We start from the raw sequence: 24,440 nt of genomic DNA on the forward strand, positions 1-24,440 counted from the left end.
AATTGTGGCAAAAGGCACCACAAAGCCACAAAATGACCGGACAAAGGACATATTTATTTGCATTTGCATGTTTCTTCTGTGCATTTTGAAGTATTGCATTATAAAACAGGACAATTCTAACAATTTTCCCCATTTTGAGAAAAAAGATATTTAACTCGCTTGAGGTAATCTTTGACTTCATTGAAAGAGAGTTAATACACTTGATGGGAGATGAAAACACCTTTTCTGAATAGGTTCTGATGTAACAAACATTTAATTCACATAACTGATCAACTGTTTCCGCTTCTGTCATTCACATTCTCAGAGAATCCTTTATTTTGGTTAAGGTAACTACGATTGGGTATTTTACAAAATCCTAATGGAGGTAATACTGCTGGTTTTATCCGCTAGGTTCACCCTAGAATAGCCCCTGAAGCTACTCTAGAGGTACACTGCCATTCAAAAGTTTGGGATCACCCAGGAAATTTCATGTTTTCCATGAAAATTCACACTTTCATTCATGTGCAAACATAATTGCACAATGGTTTTCTAATCATCAATTCACCTTTCAACACCATTAGCTAACACAATGTAGCATTAGAACACAGGAGTGATGGTTGCCGGGAATGGGCCTCTGTACCCCTATGTAAATATTCCATTAAAAAAACAGCTGTTTCCAGCTAGAATAGTCATTTACCACATTAACAATGTCAAGACTGTAGTTCTGATTCATTTAATGTTATCTTCATTAAAAAACTGATTTTCTTTCAAAAATAAGGACATTTCTAAGTGACCCCAAACTTTTGAATGGTAGTGTAAATATGAAGGAAATATGTTTTGGATGGTTAGTAGATAAAATAACATTTTGTTTTTTGGAAAAATATAATACAATCACAACGCAAACTGGTGTTGAGAAGCTCACTGCACTGGCACATAGAAGCTTTACCTCAAGTAAACAAAACTACCTCTCAAATGTAAGAATGAAGGATAAAATGATGTCACAGTGCCAGCATCGCAGTATTTTCATTGTATTGCAAATTGCTTTGCAATGTTTTGGGGTTCCAAAAACATTTGTATTCAAGAGTGTCGTTCTCAAACTGGACTTTATATTTTAGCATCTCATCTGCACCTAAACAATACTCATTTAGTTGAATTTCAATCCATGACTAGTTAAGGATCTTGAGTACATGTGATCAGCAGGATGCTGCATTATTTGGTTAACCCTTACTTCAAACACATTTAACTGTGTTTTTGTGTTAATATGAAAATAGCAGTTTTGAATTAGTTTCATTTAAGAGCTCCCTATCACCAGTGTAACCACCTGCATTACAAATTTAACATAAAAACATTCATTATTCATCTGGAGCTCAACACTCTGTCAGTGGCTTTATTTGGTTATTTAACCCTTCGATCACCAGTGGGAACTGCACTGATCCAGTTAGCAGGACTCTGGGTCCCTGCTACAAACCAAATTTCTGCCTAATTACTGTTGTTGTTGTTGGGTTCAACTCTTTGTGAATAAAATATGACCCAGTCCATGACATGAATCCAAGCCACTTCTCAACAGATGTCCCCTATGCCGAGGCATTGGCCTTTTCTCAGAGTATTTGGTGAAAAGGGGCTCAGGTTGGAACACAAAGCCCTCGAGTTTTCACAAAAGGCTGAGGAGAGAAGAGCTGGAGGGGTGGTGTGAATGGACTGGTCTAATTGCAGAGCTGGAAGGAGTCCTGGTGAGGCAGGTAGAGAAATGAAAGAAGAACAGATGTCACTCTAGTGAACATCTCTTCATTTTGCTGCTTAAAAGATTAGAACACAACGCAGCACATGTGAGGATGAGCCGAGATCTTTCTTAGTTTGTGTTTCAGGGAGAGTTTCAGTGCCTCATGATGGCCTATACTCACTAAGAGGGGATGGTTTTGATCCAGAAAGAAATTAACTATGACAACTTAAAGTTCCTCATACATCATTTAGTACCTGTAGTATCTAGTCTTAAAGACAATCCAGATCAGATACTAGACTCTTGATTCTGATTTTCACAAAATATTGCAATATAAACTATAATGCATGGGTGACCTGGAAATAGAAAAAAAAATACAATGAATTAAAAAAGAAAACATTTAAGTTTTGAAAATAAGGTTTATCCATTTTGTTTGAAAATGATGAACTGAAATAAACACTTTCAATGAAGGATCTACAATGGGTTAAAGGAAGTCATTAGGAATGTTAATTTATGATTTCAGTGATTTTATTTGTTTCCCACTGCAGCTTTACACACAATTAGTCACAACAATAAAACCATCTGTCTAATATTGTGTAGGTTACCTTGTACCACCACAACAGCTCTAACCCATACATTTCTGGACTCCACAGACCTCTAATGGTGTTCTGTGGTATCAAGCAACGAGACAGCATTAGATTCTTTAAGTCCTGGAAGTTGTAAATTGTGGGCCTTCAAGGAGCAGACTTGTTCTCCAAGTACATCCCACAAATGCTCAATCAGATTGAGGTCTTTGGAATTTGGAGAACAAGTCAACACCTTGAACACCCCTGAATAAATTTACAGTACAGGAGGGAAACCTATCCTGCTGAAGGAGGCCACTGCATTCAGTGAAAACTTTTGCCATGAAAGGGTTCACATTGTCTGCAAGGTCTACAAGGCATCCCAAGGCATCCCAGCAGAACTTTGCCCATAGAATCTCACTGCCTCTGCCAGCTTGCCTTCTTCCCATAGTGCAGCCAGCTGCCATTTCTTCCACAGATAAACAACACACATGCACCTGGCTGTCCACATGATGTAAAAGAAAAAGTGATTTGTCCAAACAGTTTCAAATTCTTCTATAGCTATACTGAGGCTGACATGCCCACTGTAGGTCAGCATTGGCATGTGAGCAGTCTGCAGCCACACAGCCCCATAGCTGTGGGATCACATCACGGTGGCCATCCTTCACTCCCTACATTCATCAGTGAGCCATGGGCTTCCATGAGCCTGTCACCGGTTTATCAGTTTTCCTTCCTTGGAACATTTTTGGTAGGCAAACCGCAACACCCATAACGCTTGCTGTTTTGGAAATGCTCTGACCATCACAGTTTGGGCCTTGTGAAAGTAATTCACATTCTCATGCTACCTGGTTTTCCTGCCTCTAAAATATCAGCTTTAAGAACTGATGGTTCATTTGATGGCTAACATATTGCAACCCTTTGACAGGCACCATTTGAATGACATAATCAATGTAGCCTACTTCAGCTGTCCGTGGTTTTAATGCTATGGTTGATTGGTGAATGTCCACAGCAAAACATAGAAAGCTGACATTGACTTATTATTATAGATCTATTTAATAATAGCTGCCCATGGGAGTTACGCTTCATTAAAAACACAGAGGAGAAAAATATCCTATTTTACAGGACAATCTTTTTTGTGAGACAGAGTTCAAAAACGTTTTAGGAATGCTTTAAAACACTGTCTGTGTGGATTCTATAAACATGAATACTGATAAAGTTAAAATTACAGATTATGTGTGAAAACACAGAGACAAACACAAGCTAAGGTCAGTTTAAAGTAAATCGCAACTCCTTGAGAGCAAGTTCGAGTCAAATCTTTACAACCACAGGTTACCAGTTCTGAATATTATGTAATACTACTCTGCCAGTGAAAGTAGTCTTCAGAATGAAATTGCAAGTCTTGATTGGTCTTGAAATGCTGTTTTGAAAACTATACTATGTCCTCACATAGTGGTGCGTAAAAAGTGGTAAGAAACCTTTAAAGGCACAGGCTTAATAATATGAGTATTGAAGACCAGCTTGTCACTGTCTGCCTCAAGTCCAAGTCTCCCACTTGAGTCAGTCTCAGTTTTTAATGTTCCTGTTTCTGTTGTCAGACAGCAGAACATGTATAAACCTGCGACTGCATTGATATTTGCTCATAAAGGAAGTTCTGAGCAACTTTACTAAGATATTAATCAAATGTGTAGGATAACAAAGTCATTGGACACAAGGTAATATAAACAGCTTGTGTGGTGACTTAGAATACCATATAAAATGAGAGATTGCAGTGAGGGTTAGAGACGATAAAGGTATTTTTAGCCATGCCCAAACAAAAATATGTTGTTTTCTTTTTGGTTTTTTGTTGATCTTTATCTCCATTTTCCATGACTGAACTAAAAAAAAAAAAAAAAAAAGGTATTTTGGGGATTTTTTTTTTGGTTCCTTCCCACTGTCGCTAACTGCTTGCTCATAGTGAATCCAAGGACAATTTTGGATTGTTGGGTTCTCTATTCTTTTAAATTTGTACGGTCTTCATATTACTATGTGAAGTGCTATGAGATGACATATGTCATTGACATTGTGAATTGGCACTATATAATCTAGATGAATTAATTTAAAAATCAATCCTTTCGATTGAACAGAAGAAAATAAAAACATTAAGGTATATGTGAATCATATCTAACCACTTTAGGGGTTTGTGGTTTTTGTTTAGTTTCACACAACACAAAACCCCTCATTTCCTACCCCCGCCCAAACACTTATTTAGGTTTCTTCCCCTCCTCCCTCCTTCTCCTCCATTGTGCCCAGCAGTTGTCCATGAGGGTCATGTTCCTATTTGGAAAGTATTGATTAGACAGTTTAACCCCTAAATCAGTGTGAGAGAGCCCCCCAGGCTTACCATTGAGAAAGAGAGACAGCTTTTCTGTATTCTTTAAGAGTACTTTTTCTTATTTTCTATCTCCTGCTTTGAGCTTCTACAATCAATCTGTCCATGCCAGAAAATGGTTTCATATGATCTTTAAATGTTTCCAAACCCAAAGTTAACACATTAAATGTGTCATTGTACCCAACCAGCAGTCCAAAACATTCAGTTTATTGTCAAAGGAAAGGAAGAAACTAGCAAATATTCACATTTGAAAGCCTGAAATCAATACAATATTTGCCATTTTGGCTTAAAAGTGACCCTTTACATCTTGGAGGCCAGGTGTCTGATCGTTAGAGCTTATGGTGGTTCATTTTGGCCTCGCGATTGTTGGGGTGTTGATTTAGTCTGGTGATGTTCTCGTAAGTGGAAATTCCCCAAAAAATACCATGCTCTTAAGGAGGGTTGTGTAACAGTCTTGTGTCAGTTGACTAACAGATTAATCAACTAATTATTTCAGCTTAATGTGCAATGAAATAAAGCCATGATAAATACTTCTATCCTCCCTTTTGTCTTCTCCCTGTTGCTCATCGAACCATTCTTATCATTCTCATATTAATTTCAAGGCTTTTTGAACACTTTTATATGTAACTTCTATTATTTCAATCAATCAATCAATCAATCTTTATTGGTCATTGCACATTTTCATATACAACGAAATTTCATTCGAGCTGCCCTGCCAATGACAGCTCCGGCTGCTGCGCAGTGCTGCGCGCACCTTTCTTGAAGAAAAAAGAAAAAGGACATGTTGGGATCTGGGTAGGGATAGCAGAGGGTAAAAGAAAAAAAAAAGGCTCGTTGTACCAAATGAAACCTCCAATGTTGGGAAATTCAATTTGAGAAGGAACCTAAAAAAACAAACCCGGAAACAGGCAAAGCATGACGTTAGACAAGGATAGTTGGGATAAGGATATGGGGAGGTGGAGGGGGGAGCACTGCACAGTTAGCCGGTTCCTGTGCAGGTACACGGATTCCTGGCTCCTGTGTATTGTGAGGGAAGCTTGTGGAGGCAGGGGGATGGTGGATATGGGAATGTGTGTGCGAATGTTTAGCTCAGTCCTCAGTTCATGAGTCCGATGTTTGTGTATGCGTGTAGCCCATCTTCTTCCGTCTCAGACCCCCGGTGTCTCAGTTCGCGAGGGTGGGAGCGCGATAACACAGCAGGTTGCTATGGAGACGTCCTCGGTTGGCCCGGTCCAAAAGTCAACAGGTGTCCTTGGGAAAGTGGGGGGGTGTAGGAGAGCTATCTCTTGGCCATGAAACTTCCAGAGGAGTTTGTTATTGTTCCAGGGGCACCAGAATGTAATCAGTTATTCACATGTTTGGGCGGGAGAGAAGTAATTTCACCTTCTCCCTACTGCTCTCAACAATTTTAGACCTCAGCTGTAGCGATTCTCACCCTGATGGCTTCCAATCTGCGACTCAAATCAACAGTCACACCAAGCAAATTGTTCATCTTACGATTGAGTTCGTCATACCGAGAATCGGCAGCCGTGATCCATTCGTTTGCATAGACCAGCAGAGTTTGGACGTCGTTTCTGTCTGCGGTCTTCCTGATTTTCCAGAAGCTCAGGCCAGTGAACAAGCCAATTATCAGCAGGCCTGTCATCATAAATCCGAATATATAAACATCTTCCACATCTTCCATGGATAGGGGTGCCAGGCACATGATCCCCTTCCACTTCCCCCAGGCGTCGATCACGTAACCAGAGGCAAAACTCCCATCCGGACAGGTAGGCTCCCCTAGGCCTGTGCTCTTTGTGGCGACAATCTTGTCAATTGCGTTGAGAGACCAGTTAATCAATTCCATGATCGGTGTTTCGAAGGTCCAGTGCCAAGCGATCGCTCCAAGTCAGACAGATGAGACGAACATGAAGAAATGCAGCAAGCAGGGAGACATGAGGGTAGGGAGGAACAGAGATAGCGGAGCAAGGAAAAGTGCGACCGCCTCCTACGAGAGCTGAGAGCAAAATATCTACAAAATATCTGAAAACAGCTGGGGATTTTACATAAATGAACCTGATTTTGTGAGAAATTGTTGCTTTCAAATGAGCCATTTTATCTAAAAATTCATTAAAAAGAGGAGAACTTTAATAAGAGTTTCATGATTTTTCTGATGAGCTTGTTGATTTCTTGTACTTTCTGAGTGTGACTGAATATATTCATTTAAATTGCCGTGAAGTGTAGTATACTTTCATATAGACTCTAGAGACGCAACAAATAGTTGTACTCACTACGGAATAATCTGCTAGTTACTTTCCACACAGATCTTAAATAACACAAAAAAATCTTCACATGTAAAATTGGAAGCAGTCTTTTGCCATTTATAGGGTAAAGACACTCGTGTAAACATCCATCCATTATCTATACACCGCTTAATCCTCATTAAGGTCACATGGGGCTGGAGTCTATCCCAGCAGACTAAGGCTGAAGGCAGGGGACACCCTGGACAGGTCACCAGTCTATCACAGGGCTACACGTAGAGACAAACAATCACACTCAAATTCATACCTACGGACAATTTAGAATTATCAAATAACTTCAGCTTGTTTTTGGACTGTGGGAGGAAGCCAGAGAACCTGGAGAAAACCCACGCATGTACAGGGAGAACATGCAAACTCCATACAGAAAGAACCCGGGAAGTGAACCGGGGATCTTCTAGATGCAAGGTGAAAGTGCTAACCACCAAGCCACTGTGCAGCCCCTCATGTAAACAGGTTATGATTTTTTCAAAATACTTGCCAATTAATTTACTGTTGATCAGTTGACTGATTAATCAACTAATCGTTAAAGCTCCAACATAATGATCTGCTGTAAATGTACAGATACATTTCACATTCTAGACAGTTGTTTCTGCTCTACAAAACTGATGTGGCTTAGATTTCAGGTTTCTTTGATAATAATAATGAGGAACTCTCAAGTTTGTGTGAGCAGCGACAAAAGAACAGAGCATTGCCTTCAACATCACCCATCAACAGCTGGCCTGACACTTGTGACATGCTGTGGAGAATTGATAATGGCATCTCTTGATGAGAAAGTAGGAGGGTGTGTTTGTATTAACGTACCAGGCAGGAGAAGGAGTCATTCATGCGGTGCTGCAGAGTGTGTTTCTGTAAAATGGTGAACAGGGCGGCGTGATCGAAGCGACATGGAGCTGCAGAGATTAACTCCTCTACTCCTTGACGCTGAGTTGGATCCAGACCTGAGCAGGAAACAGAGAGGGAGGAAAAAGAGGTACATAACCATATCAACACACAAAAAAATCATTTGGGAAAACAAAGCTCCTGACATGAACTTTCAGTCTCAGTACATTAAGGACACACATTAGTACCAGTTGTTATCAAATGAGGAAAAAATACGAGCTCCAAAATTAACCAAGAAATATTTAACTCTAAGGGCTGCACAGCGGCTCGGTGGTTAGCACTTTCACCTTGCAGCTAGAAGATCCCCAGTTCACATCCTGATCTTTCTGCATGGAGTTTGCATGTTCTCTCTGTGCATGCATGGGTTTTCTCTGGGTACTCTGGCTTCCTCGCACAGTCCAAAAACATGCTCAGATGAATTGGTGATTCTAAAATTGTCTGTAGATGTGAATGTGAGTGTGATTGTGTCTATATGTAGCCCTGTGATAGACTGGTGATCTGTCCAGGGTGTCCCCTGCCTTCAGCCTTAGTCTGCTGGGATAGACTCCAGCCCCATGTGACCTTAATGAGGATTAAGCGGTGTATAGATAATGGGGGACTATTTAACTCTTGTAGATATATGACAGTGAGCAGCAATGTGGCAGCCAGGTTACAATTAAGAAATTTAGAAAAGATGATTTAAAAGTAAAAATTAGGTTTGAATTCATCTGGTATCATGTTGCCTGCCTGCTAGAATGGTTCCTGTTCAATTAGTTTAGGCTGTCTAAATAATACACAGCATGAGCTTTCCGAACTGTATGCAGGTAGTGCATTTGCAGTAGAGTCCCTATATTTGAGGCTATGCCATGTAGAATCAAACTAGAGTTGAGTTCATCTTCATGGGAAGCCGTGTTTGCAGGAAGGAGGGGTGAAAGTGTCATAAAGTACAGTAAATAAACAACTGCATAGATTTCTTTGCATGGTCCTGTCAGTGAAACCACAGCTAAAGAGGTGATACATAAATGTGTTCACATTCACAATCATTCACGCCTCAGCAGTGAACTGAAGTGTAAACACATACAGACTACATTGGCAATGCCAGTTCTCAGTGCTGTGGTTAATGGTTCCCACCTCAGTTGGCTACAGATCCTCTGTGAAGCTGTCAGTACTCCCAGCTGACACAAAACACTCGCCAACATGGACGACATGTGAGGAAAACACTGGAAGTCACTCAGAGTGGAAAAACCAGCCAGGAAGACAACAACGATACGCCACATGTTGAAAGACCGCAAAAACACACAACATTTTGTGAAAAGTTGTTCCAGATAGTACAGTCAACACTAGAACAGCACTTAGAGAGCACAGTACTCTGCAAATGTTCATTCCCCCATATGGCATTGTCCAAAATGCAGCTTTTATTTATTTATTTTTTTTATAAGCCACATCACTGCCAAAATCTAAACACTTGGTCCTTGTGTCATTTCTGACCTTTCCTGAACATTTCACCTAAATCCGTTTGTCCGTTTTTGAGTAATGTTGCTAACAGACAGACCAAAGTTGATTGTCACATAACTCCACCGCGTTTCCTGGTGGAGTAACAAACGGTACTGTATCTGTGCCTGGCATTGCCCATAAATACCTCTGTTTGGTGGGACACATAAGCATGCAATCAGTTCAAAATACACTAATCACATTTGTTTTCTCCAAAAACACTAGATTTACTGTACAGTGCAATACATTTATGGTCTATCATTTAATGTGTCTAAATGCAGTATATACATCTGTTCACTATGTGCCGTTAAAAATATCATCATGGATATTCCAGTGGAAGCTTTGATCTGAATTGTGTACTAGCCAGTAAGGTCAAATGACTTGCTACCAGTGCTTTATTAGGTCAGGGTTTCAACTACATAATACTGTTGTTCCCAAATGGTGTTTGCTCATTCATATGTCATCATTAGGTCAAGTGATAACAAAGATTGTTTTTAGAATTGGTTTAGTAATGTCACAGCTGTAATTTAAAACAAAAAACAAAAAAAACCAACAGAAGGGAGCTGGCAGGAAAGGCGGGAAAAATAAAAGTAATGATAGAAGTTTCACCTCATAGTTGAACACAGCTGAAAATGTTTCGTCCCTCTCTCAATACTTTAGACCTAAGCCCATTGGTTCCTACCATAGACTGCATAGATGGACGTGGCCACCACGACGTCACCCACTGGTTTGTGCCCTCAGGTTTAAAGTAATGGTGCTGGCATTTTGCTTTTAGCATGGTGGTCCTTTGAAACTGGACATAACAAGTGAGCCGTGGATCTGACTGGACAACCAGAAGGTACAATGGATGGTCAAAAAGAAGCCCTGCTCTAAAACATAATGTGCTTCATCATCTGTTTTACTCTAAATGGGACCATAACTTACTGAATGAACATCATGCTGTATTCAAAAAGTCTTGAAATCAGTCTTTAAGACTATAAACTCATTAGGAAAATGTTTACTTAGGTTATAGATCGAAGAAGAACTAAGATCATTTTCTCATAGACTTCTCTACAGTTGGCCATCTTTTGGCAAGAAGAGGAGTTGCCCCCTGTTGGCTTTCAGAAAGAATGCAGGTTCAAGGCACATCTGGATGGATTTCATTGTTCACTTGCAAAGGCCATGTTCATTTTTTGCAGTCTATAGTTCCTCCTGAACATGTAAATATTTAAAAACAGCTCAGGAATAGAATTTTTTTTTTTTTTTTTTTTTTTTTTTTGCCAATGCTCAGTAATTTTGTTGCGAATCAAAAACAAAATAAGTGACTCAAACAGGATACCACTGTGCTTATGTAAGAGACTATTTTCTGTAGTGGAATCATATATACACTACCGTTCAAAAATTTGGGGTCACCCAGGAAATTTTACATTTTCCATGAAAACTCACACTTTCATTCATGTGCTAACATAACTGCATAAGGGTTTTCTAATCATCAGTTATCCTTTCAACACCATTAGCTAACACAATGTAGCATTAGAACACAGGACTGATGGTTGCTGGAAATGTTCCTCTGTACCCCTATGGAGATATTCCATTAAAAATCAGCCCTTTCCAGCTAGAATAGTCATTTACCACATTAACAATGTCCAGACTGGCAGTATATTTAGTCAAGTCAGTATTTATGTATTACAGAGCCCAGAACGTCACAAATCACAAATTTCTCAAGGGACTTTATAGTCTGCACAGCAGACAACACCCACTGTCTCTAGACCCTCAATACAGATAAGCTGCAAAAAAATAAAGGAAAAATCTCACAAGTGCAACTAAGCAGGGATCACTCTTTCAGGAAGCTATATGTGAAAAAGCTGAGAAAAGCCACATAGATTTACAACACGGTCAACTGAGACAACTAAATTACTGATGGTAAACTTGCAGCAATTTCCACATTTGGTGTTTTCCAGTAGGCATTTGTGGCAGCAGTGGAGTGATGTTGGCCCGTATGTGTTACTGTGTCAAAATAAACTGCAAAAGTAAAGTAATAACAAGTAGCAAGCTCTGGATATATGGGAAATTCCAATTAAGAGAATACATTCATTGTTGATTTGGTTCTGCACATGAGATTTGCCACGTATAAGAAAAGAGTATCAGTATCAGTTTGACATTGAATAAAACTGTAATGAATAGTAATTAAATATTTTTGGTCAGCAGCACAGATACTTTGAACTCTTTTCTGCTTGAACATGCAGCGCCTGGAGTAACAGACAACAACAAGGCTTCGGGGTCAGTGACAGACAAATCAACAGAACACAGAAAAATAAAAGAAGCCGAAGAGGCACAGGGCGTCCCGGCCTGAGCAAACCTGGGTTCATTTCCAGTCCTTTCAGGCCTTCCTGTTAATGGCTCCATCAAATGAAAAGCCTAACACTCTCCACTCTGCCTTCATTGTGGGAGTACATTTCGGGATGGGAAGTTTCTGAGCGTGACACATGGCCCCACAAAAGACCACGGCTTGCTGAAGAATGCCAGTGCTGTTTCCCCGCCTGCGACGCCTGCGGCCTCGTGCCCGAGACGAGCATTAGTGATCGCTTTTTATTAACGCTGCCATTTTGTTTTTGTGTGAACGCAGAGAAGCCTGCGAGGACTCTCAGATATATGTGTTTCCCCCCCTCCTCCCTCCTTCCTTTGTCACTTTTGTCCAAAAGAGAAAAAAAGACAGCAAAGTGAAATCTCCACAATCAACTTCCAATCGACGCTCCTCTGCTTTTCTTCCCATCTTCTTTTCTTTTGATTCTCCCACTTTTCTGTCTATGGCTGCCCTGTGGCTCCTGTGGCCTGCTTTCCCTCTGTCTAATTCCGATGTAGGTCATTTTACATTCGTTACTTCCAAAACACAGGATTGTCCTTAATGTAATTTACTGAAAAGACGGGGAATGAAGGAGGCGACTCTAAAGAAAACGAGACAAAGAGATATAGATTAGTGCTGATAATAAGAGAAGGGGGGAGGGGAAGTATTGATTGGGGGACAAACAGCGGAGGAGTGATGTTGATCCGTGTCAAGTCCAACTTTCAGCTATTATCTGCAGGGTGTGGGAGTGGGGGGAGGTGTGTGTATGAATGAGTGTGTGTGGCAGAAAATATGGATAGATGTCACTGCTCCTGGCACAGATGGTGCTTTTGGTCCAGGCTCTCTGCAGGTTTGTTCTCTCTGTAATTTCAGAACAGTTTCTCATCACTGTGAAGCCTGGCGTGCTCATAGACTTTGTTTCTGATAGCTTTGGTAAACATGACGGAACACACACACACACACACACACACACACACACACACACACACACACACACACACACACACACACACACACACACACACACACACACACACACACACACACACAAAAGTAAATCTCTTGCTTATACTGAGTTGTAATCCTTAGAATAGGTTCACTAGACTTCAGTCAGAAATACCATAGAGCAGCAACTGCTGTAGCTGTTTACAGTGCAGTCAAACAAACTATTATGCTTCTATTGAAGTTAAAGGCCCACATTATTTATTTGACCAATAGGTTTCTAATCGCTGGAAACATAACGTATGCCACACATAACCAAGTGACAAAGAGTGATAAAACATCGTGTTAGATATTGGAAGGAGGTTGGAAGGCTTCCCTGTTAAAACTGATCTTCAGTTTCCTTCACAGGTCCTCAATGGTTTCAGGTCTGGGCTCAGGCTGGGTCACTCCAAGATGGTGATATTGTTCCTGCAAAACCACTTCTGGACCACTTCAGCTGCATGTTTCTGATTGTTGTCAGTGAGGGAAGTGAACCGGGGGTCTTCCGGGGAGGCCAGTGCTTCTCAAGGTTAGGTTTTGCTGCAGATTGCCTGATGTTTTCCTCCATAATCATAATGTCAATATCTTTTCTCATGATGCTGTTCACTCTGACAAAGTTGTCTGGTCCATCAGCTGAAAAACTCCCCAACTGACTGTGGGAATAGCATTCTTTAGGTTGAATGCTTCACCTTTCTTTCGCCAAAAGAGATCCTGTGACCAAACAATTCCTTTTTCATCATATCAACTCTGTTTTCATCTTATCAGACCGCAGAATTGATGATCAAAAACTTTCTTCTTTATCCAGGTGAGCTCTTGCAAGTCTTTAGTGCCTGTCTTGGACAAGCAGAGTCTTCCTTGGGTGGCGGACATGAGTCTTGATCAAAGATGCTGGTACCAGAACGGTTCACATTCACGAAGATGGTCTTGCTGATTCTTTCTTCTCTGCCTCTACCATTCTTGTCAGTGCAGGGGTTACTTTTAGCATTGTACCACAAAGTTTGAGAATTTTCACACTGGGAAAACTCCTCGTCCTTTATGGTGCTTTCCACTGTGGCCACTGGTAATATCTCTTCATGGTGTTTCTCCATCTTATGAGCAGCCACAGTATGCAACTCTCTCTGAAAGAAGGACCCTAAGAGCAGTTGACTAAACTCTCCGTTTTTGACTGTGACTTGTAATTAACCAGTAACTGACCTACTGGATCAGCTGTTCTCAATTTATTGTGTTTTAGAATGCTAAAAGACAGACAACACGTTCTGTCAAACGTTTTTTGTATTATTAACATGTCTAACACAATTTTTGTCATTTCCAGCCAGAAGAAACCAATTGGTCAAATAAAAATTCACTATAAATGAAAAGATGGCAATGTTGTAAACAATGTGGGCTCTAACTGTAGGTAAAAATGTGCAACCACTCTAAATGATAGATGTAGTTTCTCAAAAGCAACAAAAAAGTTAACATTGGGGAACATACTGCATTTTTCCCATCAATCCTTGCAAGTTTGGGGATATTTAAGATATTTAGGACTAATGATATGTAAGACTTGTTAAAACCTTTTTTAAGACTTTACATTAATGAAAGTAGTGCAGTGTCCTTTTGCAATGCATTGTTGTTGGCATCAGTGACGTTATTATGCCACTGAGCAGCCTGATCCCATGCACTCACTGACTGCTGTTTAACGTTTATGTTTTTATATTTTTTTGAAAACAGCTTACAACTTCACCCTCAGGACTGCACTTCCTTATGTCTCCAGCCATACACCCATGTGTGAAGGAGATTGGATAAATGGTTACCGAGAAAAGTAAAGGACAGATACATCCACACACCCACCTAGACTCCTTAATTTATTAGTGACATGGAAAACAGTATGCAAATTCAAGAAAATTATATTTACAAGAAACTCAATTTATTTCAAATTCTAAATGTAATTTGTTCTATGCTTCTTGTCTGGAGCCTTTGCTAAACATTTAGCATGCTTTCTTGAAAAATATGCAGCTGTACAGCACATTCAGTTCAGATTTTTGAAAATCAGATTCACAGAAATACTAAACATTTTCCTTTCCCTGGAGATGCACTACTGTTCAAAAGTTTGGGGTCACTTAGAAATGTCCTTATTATTGAGAGAAAAGCATTTTTTTTCAATGAAGATAACATTAAATGAATCAGAAATACAGTCTAGACATTGTTAATGTGGTAAATGACTATTTTTGCTGGAAACCACTGATTTTTAATGGAATATCTACATGTGGTACAGAGGCCCATTTCCAGCAACCATCAGATCTGTGTTGTAATGGTACATTGTGTTAGCTAATGGTGGTGAAAGGCTAATTCATGATTAGAAAACCCTTATGCAATTATGTTAGCACATGAATCAAAGTGTGAGTTTTCATGGTAAACATGAAATTGTCTTGGTGACCCCAACTGTTTGAATGCTAGTGTATCTGTCATCTGTCTGTATCTGTTGTTTAGAGACATCCTGTCGGCATTTTTTGACAGATTGCCAAATGGGGCACGTTCAATGAAGAGTCTACCTGGTACTAATATGATTAAAATGGGTCCAGGGCTGTTGGGTTTCATTTCTGTTGATCACATTTGGTAGAGCTGCAGATGAGAGATTTTAGAAACAGGTTCAATAACGTTATGGTGCCCTTGAACAATGGTTATAAGTCTGTTTGTCTCTCTCTCGACAGTTTTAATTGTGAAGAAGTAAAAGTGCCAGTTTTTGCTGGAGTTCACCATGTCTCACTCCAACCTGATGAAAGTGATCTATTGTATCTGAAAAATCCCAGTGTCTCTTAGCCATAGTGTCTGAAGGTTGATCATTTTGGCTTTGACTTACAGTTGCAGAGTCGTTATTGTCTGAATTTGGGCACATTTTCTTAAGTGGAAAGTTATAAAAAAAAAAAACAGCTTCAGGCTTAAAGGCTTAATGTTAAAACACAAAAGAAAAGCGATGTTTTACCATATAAATTTAAATATTTCATAGTAACTTTTTAGGGCTATTAATGTCATGCAGGAAGTACCCCAGTCAGGTTTTATTATTAAGCTGCTGTTCTCAAATCAACGTTTTTGTTTAAACATTTAAAATTTTCCTAAACCAGAATATGTAAACACACACTGTAGGTTTTATCAGCTGACAGAACTGAGCTGGTTTAAGACTCATCAACTGTGTTTTAAATGTATTTAATGTGCTGTCACTGCTACTTACATGATTCTGTGTCTGGCTGCAAAGTACAGAACAGAGTGGATCAGATCAGAGGTAATTAAAAAAATATCTGTAATCAGTCGAACAGTCATGGTGTGTGTTCAGGTTTTTGGTTCTGGTAGGTTTTACTGCACATGGAAATGAAGCTGAGTGCAATGTGTCATTATTTAAGTCAGCACACTGGGCTGAAAAATACAAGTTTGAAATCCATCCATATCTATACACTGCTTTATCCTCATTAGGGTCGCAGGGGCCTGGAGTCTATCCCAGCTGACTTAGGGTGAAGGCAGGGGACACCCTAGACAGGTCACCAGTCTATCACAGGGCTACACATGGAGAGAAACAATAATACTCACATTCATACCTACGGACAATTTAGAATTATCAATTAACCTGAGCAAGTTTTTGAACTGTAGGAGGAAGCCAGAGTACTGGGAGAAAAGCCATGCATGGAGAGGGAGAACATGGAAACTCCATGCAGAAACATCCCAAGAAGGCTGGGACGCGAACTGGGGATCTTCTAGCTGCAAGGCGGAAGTGCTAACTGTTATAACCTTGAAACAATAATGCACACACACTTGGTAACAGTTTTTTAGTAAACGCTCACTCATTCACAGTATATACCGGCGGGAACCCAAAGGTGCGTTCCCCATCATAACGGGTCCTGGTGGAGAACACTTAGCTGACATCAAGGTTCCAGGGTACATCCCAAACTGTGACACAATCACTCTCCATAACACTAACCACCAAGCCACTGTGCAGCCTCAAGTTTAAAATGTTAAAAAAAAAAACTCAAGATGTGGAGTTAGACAAAATGAGCTTTCAGCAGCTTCCTTTTCATCTCTGTTGCAGGCTGATGGTCCCAGGCTAAATTAGCTGTTACTTGAATAACACATCCAGACTGTCTGAATTCCAGCCATAAAATGGGTAATATATGCAGCAGGTTTTGACAAGAAATTTCAAATACGAAAAGACCTGTGGTAATGCAGAATCCAGCCGTCTTCAGTCTGATCTGTATAATACAAGTAGTTTTCAACATGTGTATTGCCTATATCTTTGTCTCATCATCACACAATCTATGAGGATGTTTGAGTATTGAGGATAGTGTGTGTGGTTGTTTGTGGTGAGGTGGGATAGAGGGGGTAGTTTTCTCCACTCGATCTCTCCATATCCATCTGGTCTGGGCTCCGCGGATAGCGTCACAGCAACAGTCACATCTATGTGACATCCTGCTCTGAAAGGTGGTGGCGGCCGCTGATGGCAGGTTATTGATGCACACTAAGAGGAGGAGGACGGAGAGCGTTTCAGTTTCAGGTGCACAAGGCTGAGAGATGTGACATGATCTGCCTGTCGGAGCGGAGCAGCGCTGATGATGTCAGTGCAACCTGAGATGAAGATGCAGACGGACAAGTCCATCAGCCTCCATCTGGCTGAGCGACGCTTTTACCATACAGAGGTCAAACCAAAAAATTTGACTTGGAGAAAAGTTTAAAAGGAGCACACGAACGCATCCTCAGCTGTATTTGAGAGAGTGGCTGAAGCCCCCAAGAGGTTAAGATGAATGGACAGTTCGGACGTCTCTCCTCAAGATCATCTTCATTGTCAAACTGACCACCTGCTTTTCCAAATACACAAATGACAGGTGTAAACATCTCTGAAAACACCTTCAGGAGCCAGTCTGGACCACCAACAGCCCCGTCTGTTCATACTCAGGACGGACGTCACTGCCGATGTGATAAAAGCGGACTTCAGGTTAAAGGTCGCAGCCAAACATCCCCACAACTCCAGACGATTTCCACTTGTTTGGACTTTATTTGTGAGTCGTAGTCCATTTCATTCATTCATCAATTTTAAATGATGCCTGCTGGAGTTTCTTTAGCATATTTGCACTTTACTGTCCTTTTCTATAGAGTTTTCACTTTGAAGGCAAGAACATCACGAAGGCCAGCTGCTTAAATCTGCTTACAAAGAACCCAAACTTCCCTTACATCAAGTAAACCCAAGTACATCAGGTTGAAAGTCAGATTTTTCTGTATGGAGTCAAATTACTTTCTTCTTTATAATTTGCTGCTTCACATCTCATTTCTCCAACTGAGCTTCCCTTCTTTTTATGTAGTGGCATCTAACTTTTCTGTCAAATATAGAATGTACAGAAATTTGTGTATGAACAGAGCACAGAAAACTAGATTTTTAACTGGCTTCGTGCATTTTTATTAAAAAGCGAATAGTAATGAAAGGCATATTTGTCAGAGAAAATTTTTTTGACCACTAATGTTCCCAAGTTGTTATTAGTATTCCTGATGATCCCAAGGTGCAAAGCAAGACCTGAGGCATCAGAGCACCAATACAGACATGCAAATAGTCTACCATGTACACTGCAATGAAATTTCAGAAGCATGGATGCCAGTTTTCAAGTGCAGGTGATATACCTGTTGGCAAGGAAAACATACCTTTGGATCTGTTGTGTTTGCATGGTAGTATATGGAAACACTACATTAAACACACGTGGGCACAAATTTAAAAGACACTTAACAGTGGGATGAAAAACCCTGTTTCTTCTGAGAAGAGGATTGACACAGTAACACTGGTTTCACTGATGTGTGGCTCTTCCAGAAGGTTAAACTGCTACTAAACTGATTACAAATATAGTCAGTGGTGTGTCCTAAAATGGCCAACATATGAAGAATGAGTTTAGCCCAATCAAACCTGCAGTCTATCCCAGCTGACTTATGGTAAAGGCAGGGAACACCCTGGACAGGTTACCAGTCTATCGCAGGGCCCCATATTGTATATATGCTTACACACTGGTCCATATTTGCTCTTTTGCATATATTTTGGTCGTATCTATTTTTAGTCTGTGTTCAATAGTGCTTTATTTAGTTTATTTTTAATACTGCTATATGGAGAGTGCTAAACTGGTATTCACTATTTTTATAACAGTGACAACAAGACAAGTTGTATGAATTCTGATGGATGAAATCTTTAAAAAATTTGTGGTCTGCAGCAATTGATTTGTAGTAGGAATGCAATCATGTGATCATCAGATGGGCAGCTAATGTAGTGTTCACTTGTAGTCATAGTTACAGTGACGATATGCTGCTATCTTGCAATGATACAGAGATCTTTAACAAACCCATGGATCCAGACAAAAAGCTGCACCCAAAATTGAATCAATTGGTCCTTGTGTCATTTCTGACCTTCCCTTAAAATTTCATCCAAATCTGATACTCAGTTTTTGAGTAATGTTGCTAACAGACAGACAAACCAATGCCAATTGTCACATAACTCTGCCACACTCCTTGGTGGAGTAATAAAGACCTATTTTATTCATAAAAAGACTAACAATCAAGCATGCTGCACAGGGGGAACATGCAAACACTACACAGAAAGAGCCAATAGTGCTAACCACTGCTCCACCATGCCGCGACTAAAATAAATAAATAAATAAATAAAATAGAAAAATATTGAAATGCATAACACTTTATTTTTCTGAATAGTTTCCAAAACACATTTCATACATATATCATAATATTTATTTTGACAGTGTCAGGTATGGGGTAATATTCTTTTTAGAATTTGCCATTACATAACCATCTGTGGAGATTCTGCCACAACCAAGTGGAGACATGAAAAATAATATTCATGTTGAATCCAACATTTCATAAACTTTAGCTTCTTCATTTCAGTTAATAACTGGGATCCTAAAGCCATCCTTGGAGACGTCGACAGCAGACAGAAGAAATGGAATCCAGTGGACACTGTTTGACCAGCTAGATAATCTGGACTTTGCAGACGATCTGGCCCTGCTCTCCCACAGTCACCAGCAGATGCAGGACAAGACAACAGAATTGGCAGCCATCTCAGCACAAGTTGGCATCAAGATCCACGAAGGCAAGACCAAGATCCTCAAGATCAACACAGCAAATGAGGACCCAGTCACACTGCACGGGAGTGAGCTGGAAGAGGTAGAGGCCTTCACATACCTGGGCAGCGTCATTGACAAGCAGGGCGGCACAGACGCACATGTCAGAGCAAGAATCGACAAGGCGAGGGCAGCATACTTGCAGCTGAGGAACATCTGGGGCTCCAAGATGGTGTCAACAAGCACACAGATCTGGCTGTTCAACTCTAATGTCAAGTCAGTCCTACTGTATGGAGCAGAGACATGGAGGACAACAAAGACCACCATCAGGAAAGTGCAGACGTTCATCAACAGCTGCCTGAGAAGGATCCTCCAGATATGTTGGCCCGACACCATCAGCAATGCAGACCTGTGGCAGTGTACCAACCAGCTGCCAGCTGAGGATGAGATCCGGCGCAGAAGATGGGGATGGATTGGGCACACCCTGAGGAAGCCAGCCAGTAACACCACAAGGCAAGCACTCAAGTGGATCCCCCAAGGGAAGCGGAAGAGAGGAAGGCCAAGAAACACCTGGCGACAAGACCTCGATGCTGACATCAGGAAGATGGAAAAGACCTGGAGACAGCTGGAGAGAGCAGCCCAGGACAGAGCATTCTGGCAGTGTTGTTGGCGGTCTATGCTCCAGGAGGAGCGATGGGCCTAACTACTAACTAAAGCCATCCTATCAGAGCACAACTGTAAACAGTCACACTGGTGTGGCACAATAGACAATAATAAATTCTGGGATACACTTTTGTGTGACTACGCAATTAAGTCGTGTTAGGAAGTGTGCATCAAGTGTGGGTTAAAGGTGGAGTCACTGATTTTATAGAAAGATATTATTTAGCTAGTAATTATATGAAGATAGCTAGCATCAGCCCCTACTGCCCCCTCCATCTCCCTTTTCCTGAGTCCTGAAAATGCAAGCTTCAAAGTAGAAACCCACTGCAACAAAGACTGTCATCATTTGTGTAAGGACACAAGTTCAAAAACCTGTGATTACTGCAACAAAACTGAGAAAAACTGTGATTTCAAATCAGCCTGCTGTGAAGACCAGAATTTTCTCAGTTTATGATCTATGGACTGTGTCTACCCACATGTCTGCACCATAGCTCCATATGGAAAAGAATTGCTAAAGGAATGAAAACTCAGATTGTGCAGCTTTAAAAATTTGGAAGAGGATTTAAGAATGTCCTGACCAACTAAATACCAGCGGGATGTTGCAGCAGTAACCAAAAGGTATAGAATGAGTTATAGTACCATTGATCAAAGCTGCAGTGGCCATTCTAGAGTTCTACTGTGAACAGTACACTACTTTCACAAAAACAGATGGGCAAGTGCTTCATCGATATCAATGAAAATCTGAGTGTCTGTGACAGCTCAAACAGGAACCAGTGTGTGGTTGTGTGTATTGCAAACCTCTATGGAGGTCTTACAAAAAAAAAAATACCCTTGCTTGAAGCAGCACAAAACTGCAAGAGTAAACTTTGCTAAAAGGCTGGAAAAGATGCCTGATGAAAATCAGGAGCACATTCTTTGGTCAGGAAGATCAGACCTTCTTGTCTGAACCTGCATCAAATGCCTGGTCCAGCCTCTCATAACATCACACATCGAATACAACAACTCCTTACTAGCAGGCCTCCACACATGCATGATCAAACCTCTGCAGATGATCCAGAATGCAGCAGCATGTCTGGTTTTCAATTAGCCAAAAACAGAACATCACCCGGCTGTTCAGATTGCTTCACTTCCAGTTACTGCCTGCATAAAATTCAAAACTCTGACACTTGCATTCAAAACTACAATGAAAACAGCTCCCTCCTACCTGAACTCTTTATTCAGGTCTACACTCCCTCCCTCTCACTATGCTTGGCCAACAAAAGGCGCCTGATACAACCATCACAACAGAGCTGGTCGATAGCTAGACTCTTCTCCTCTGTGGTTCCCCGGTGGTGGAGCAAGTTACCAAACTCAGTTCGATCTGCAGAGTCTCTCTCAGTCTTTAAGAAAAGACTACAGATGTTTTCACCTGACAGACTGCAAAAAAAAATAAAATAAATAATAATAATAATAATCCTATTATGTCTGCACTGCCTGTAGACACCATGGTCCTGTTATCACATGTGAACTTGTTTTATGGCTCTTATCCAGGTTGTGTGTTTCTCCTGGCTAGATCTATACTTGTGTTGTATCTAATCCCAGATGTACGTCACTTTGGATAAAAATGTCTGCTAAATGAACTGCTAGAACTGTAGATGAGATTGAGATAAATGTGTTAAGCTCAGATGGGGTCCAGCGTATTTGGGATATACGTGATCAGGATGACCACAGTGAATGCATAGTCTTGACAGTGAAGCATGAAGGTGAACATGTGATGATGTGGTTAAGGGCAAAAGCACACTACCAAAATCACACAAGAGTTTCTAAAGAAGAAAAAAGAGAAACTATGACCTGACTAAGTTTATTGCCTGAGTTGAAATCAACAGAACACCTTTGAGGTATTTTATAGAGAGCAACATGATCTTTCCAGGAAAGAGCTGCTGAAAAAGAAAAGTCTGGAGAATGGCAGAAGATCATTTCAGAAATGTTGTACTCACCTCGGGTCTGTCATTAAAAACGCAGATGGACATATGAAGTATCAAAACATAAAAGATCTGACTCATAGTAAGAAAAGTATATTTGTTACATCAAGTTCCTACTTTGGGATGTGTGTTATAAAGTAAATCTTATCTTATAGTTTTTATTTTTATACCAGAGCAAAAGGCATATTGTTCTATTTAGAAGTGATGCAAATACTGTGAAACAGTTTTGAATCATTTGATACCTACATGTGGATGCAGCTGTTAAACAAAAGGACTAGCTGATCCCTGAAAAGAGAAAGTGAGGAGGTACAGCACAGAATCCATTCAGCAGAGCAACAACAATAACCATCAGCAGCCAGGTATGTGTGAGCCTCTGACATGACTTCCACGTGTAAACAGCTTCATTATTAGCCTTCACACACTGGTCGATAAAATGTGATACCGCTGCCTGCTCAGTTCCAAAGACATGGAGCTGAAAACAGTCCTGAGCTGGAGACAAACAAAAGAACGATGCTGTGCCTCTGCTTTCATTGTCTCACCTGTTTGCCCAGAACTGTTAACCTTCAAACGAAGAATAAAAACGTCTTGTCTGTGTAAGAAAATGCAGTTATTTCACAAAGTCAAGGCAGCAGACTTGTGATTTTATTACTGGTAATAACTTGCCTATGTGGCCCAGTGTGTGGTCATGTAAGTTGTCATCAGTGTGTACATGTGGAGTTATTAGTGTTATTTTGCTTGCACATTTAATTTTCATAAAAACACGTCTGCAGGGCCAGCAGAGAAAAAAATGTAGGTTCACAGCCGCGATCGTTATACTGCAAGAATGACTTTCTGTAAAGCCGCGCACGCACACACACACGCACACACACACGCACACACACACACACACACACACACACACACACACACACACACACACACACACAGAGTAGCACTTAGCACCCAGTTAAGAGCTATTTCAGGGACACCTTCTATTTCCTATTGCAGACAGTGTGTCAGCACCTCTCACCATTGATGCTTCAATCTGTTCCATTAAACCCTAACGAGCGGCTGTGAGAACAGACCGTTGCCACACTAAATTACATAAATACAGCCATAATCAGCTCTTAGTATGAGACTCTTCATTTCACAATGCTCTGCCTGGGAGGAGGTCAGGCAGAGCATTGTGAAATGCACATAATGAATGAAATGATTTGTAGATAAAAGAGAGGAAGTGTAGAAAAAGAAATAAGATGCAAATGTGTGCAATCAAAGCAAAAATGCTTTATACAGAACAAGTGTGGAGGAAGGAAAGGCAAATGGGAAAAATGGTCAATAATAATAATAATAATAATAATAATAATAATAGTAATAATAATAACTTTATACAGGACCCTTAAGAACACTGTTCACAAGGTGCTTTGACAGTTAAAACATGCAACACAGGCAATCAAGCAAGACATAAGGAGACAAGGCAGAGCAGTCAATTAAAATAAATAGTAAAAATGATGGAAATACATAAAATGAATGAAATACAGAAACACAAGAAAACAGACCAGTGAAACATACAGAATATAGTAAAAGAGGAAAAACGTAAAGATACAATGTTAAGCTTTTGAACCAGTGTGCTATAGACAATGCTTCACAACACACATATAAAGACATCAACAAAGGCAATGAAGAAGACGTAAGGAAACATAAATGGCTTTCGAATATTTTTAAAAATTGGCTTTGCAAACCTCAAACTTTGTATACATGAAAATTTCATAGGTCACATTTTAAATTCGTTAAATAATGGAAAGAAAGACTAAAGAGGGGAAAAAGTGAAGAAAGTCTGAACAAGAGAAGCAAAGATAGAGAGGAAGAGGAAGGAAAAGAAGGTAGAATATATATAAAAGTGTAAAGTGGCAAAAGATCATCATGATCAGAAAGAAGATAAACAAGTGAGAAGATGGAAATAAGGGACTAACTGAAAAGGAAAGACTGAATGTTAAAAGGATGACCGGGACAAAAAATTCTAAAAGAAAAAAACAGAAGATATATGATTCAAAAGTTTGGGGTCACTTAGAAATGTCTTTATTTTTGAAACAAAAGCAGATTTTTCAATGAAGATAACGTTAAATTAATCCAAACTACAGTCTAGACATTGTTAATGTGTTAAACGACTACTTTTGCTGGAAACGGCTGATTTTT

The 24,440-nt window shown here is 40.2% G+C and overlaps 1 protein-coding gene across 8 annotated transcripts in view; it reads right to left on the minus strand.

The window, feature by feature from the left end:
* Positions 1-24,440, minus strand: part of cadps2 (Ca++-dependent secretion activator 2) — a 388,988-nt gene that overhangs the window by 136,272 nt on the left and 228,276 nt on the right. For all 8 annotated transcript variants that reach the window (XM_055006857.1, XM_055006836.1, XM_055006847.1 and 5 more), the window contains exon 12: positions 7,729-7,865. In XM_055006857.1, coding sequence (XP_054862832.1) covers positions 7,729-7,865 — 137 coding nt within the window. The remainder of the gene's footprint in view (positions 1-7,728; positions 7,866-24,440) is intronic.

Source organism: Amphiprion ocellaris, chromosome 3 (genome assembly GCF_022539595.1).
Source record: "Amphiprion ocellaris isolate individual 3 ecotype Okinawa chromosome 3, ASM2253959v1, whole genome shotgun sequence".
Taxonomy (NCBI): domain Eukaryota; kingdom Metazoa; phylum Chordata; class Actinopteri; family Pomacentridae; genus Amphiprion; species Amphiprion ocellaris.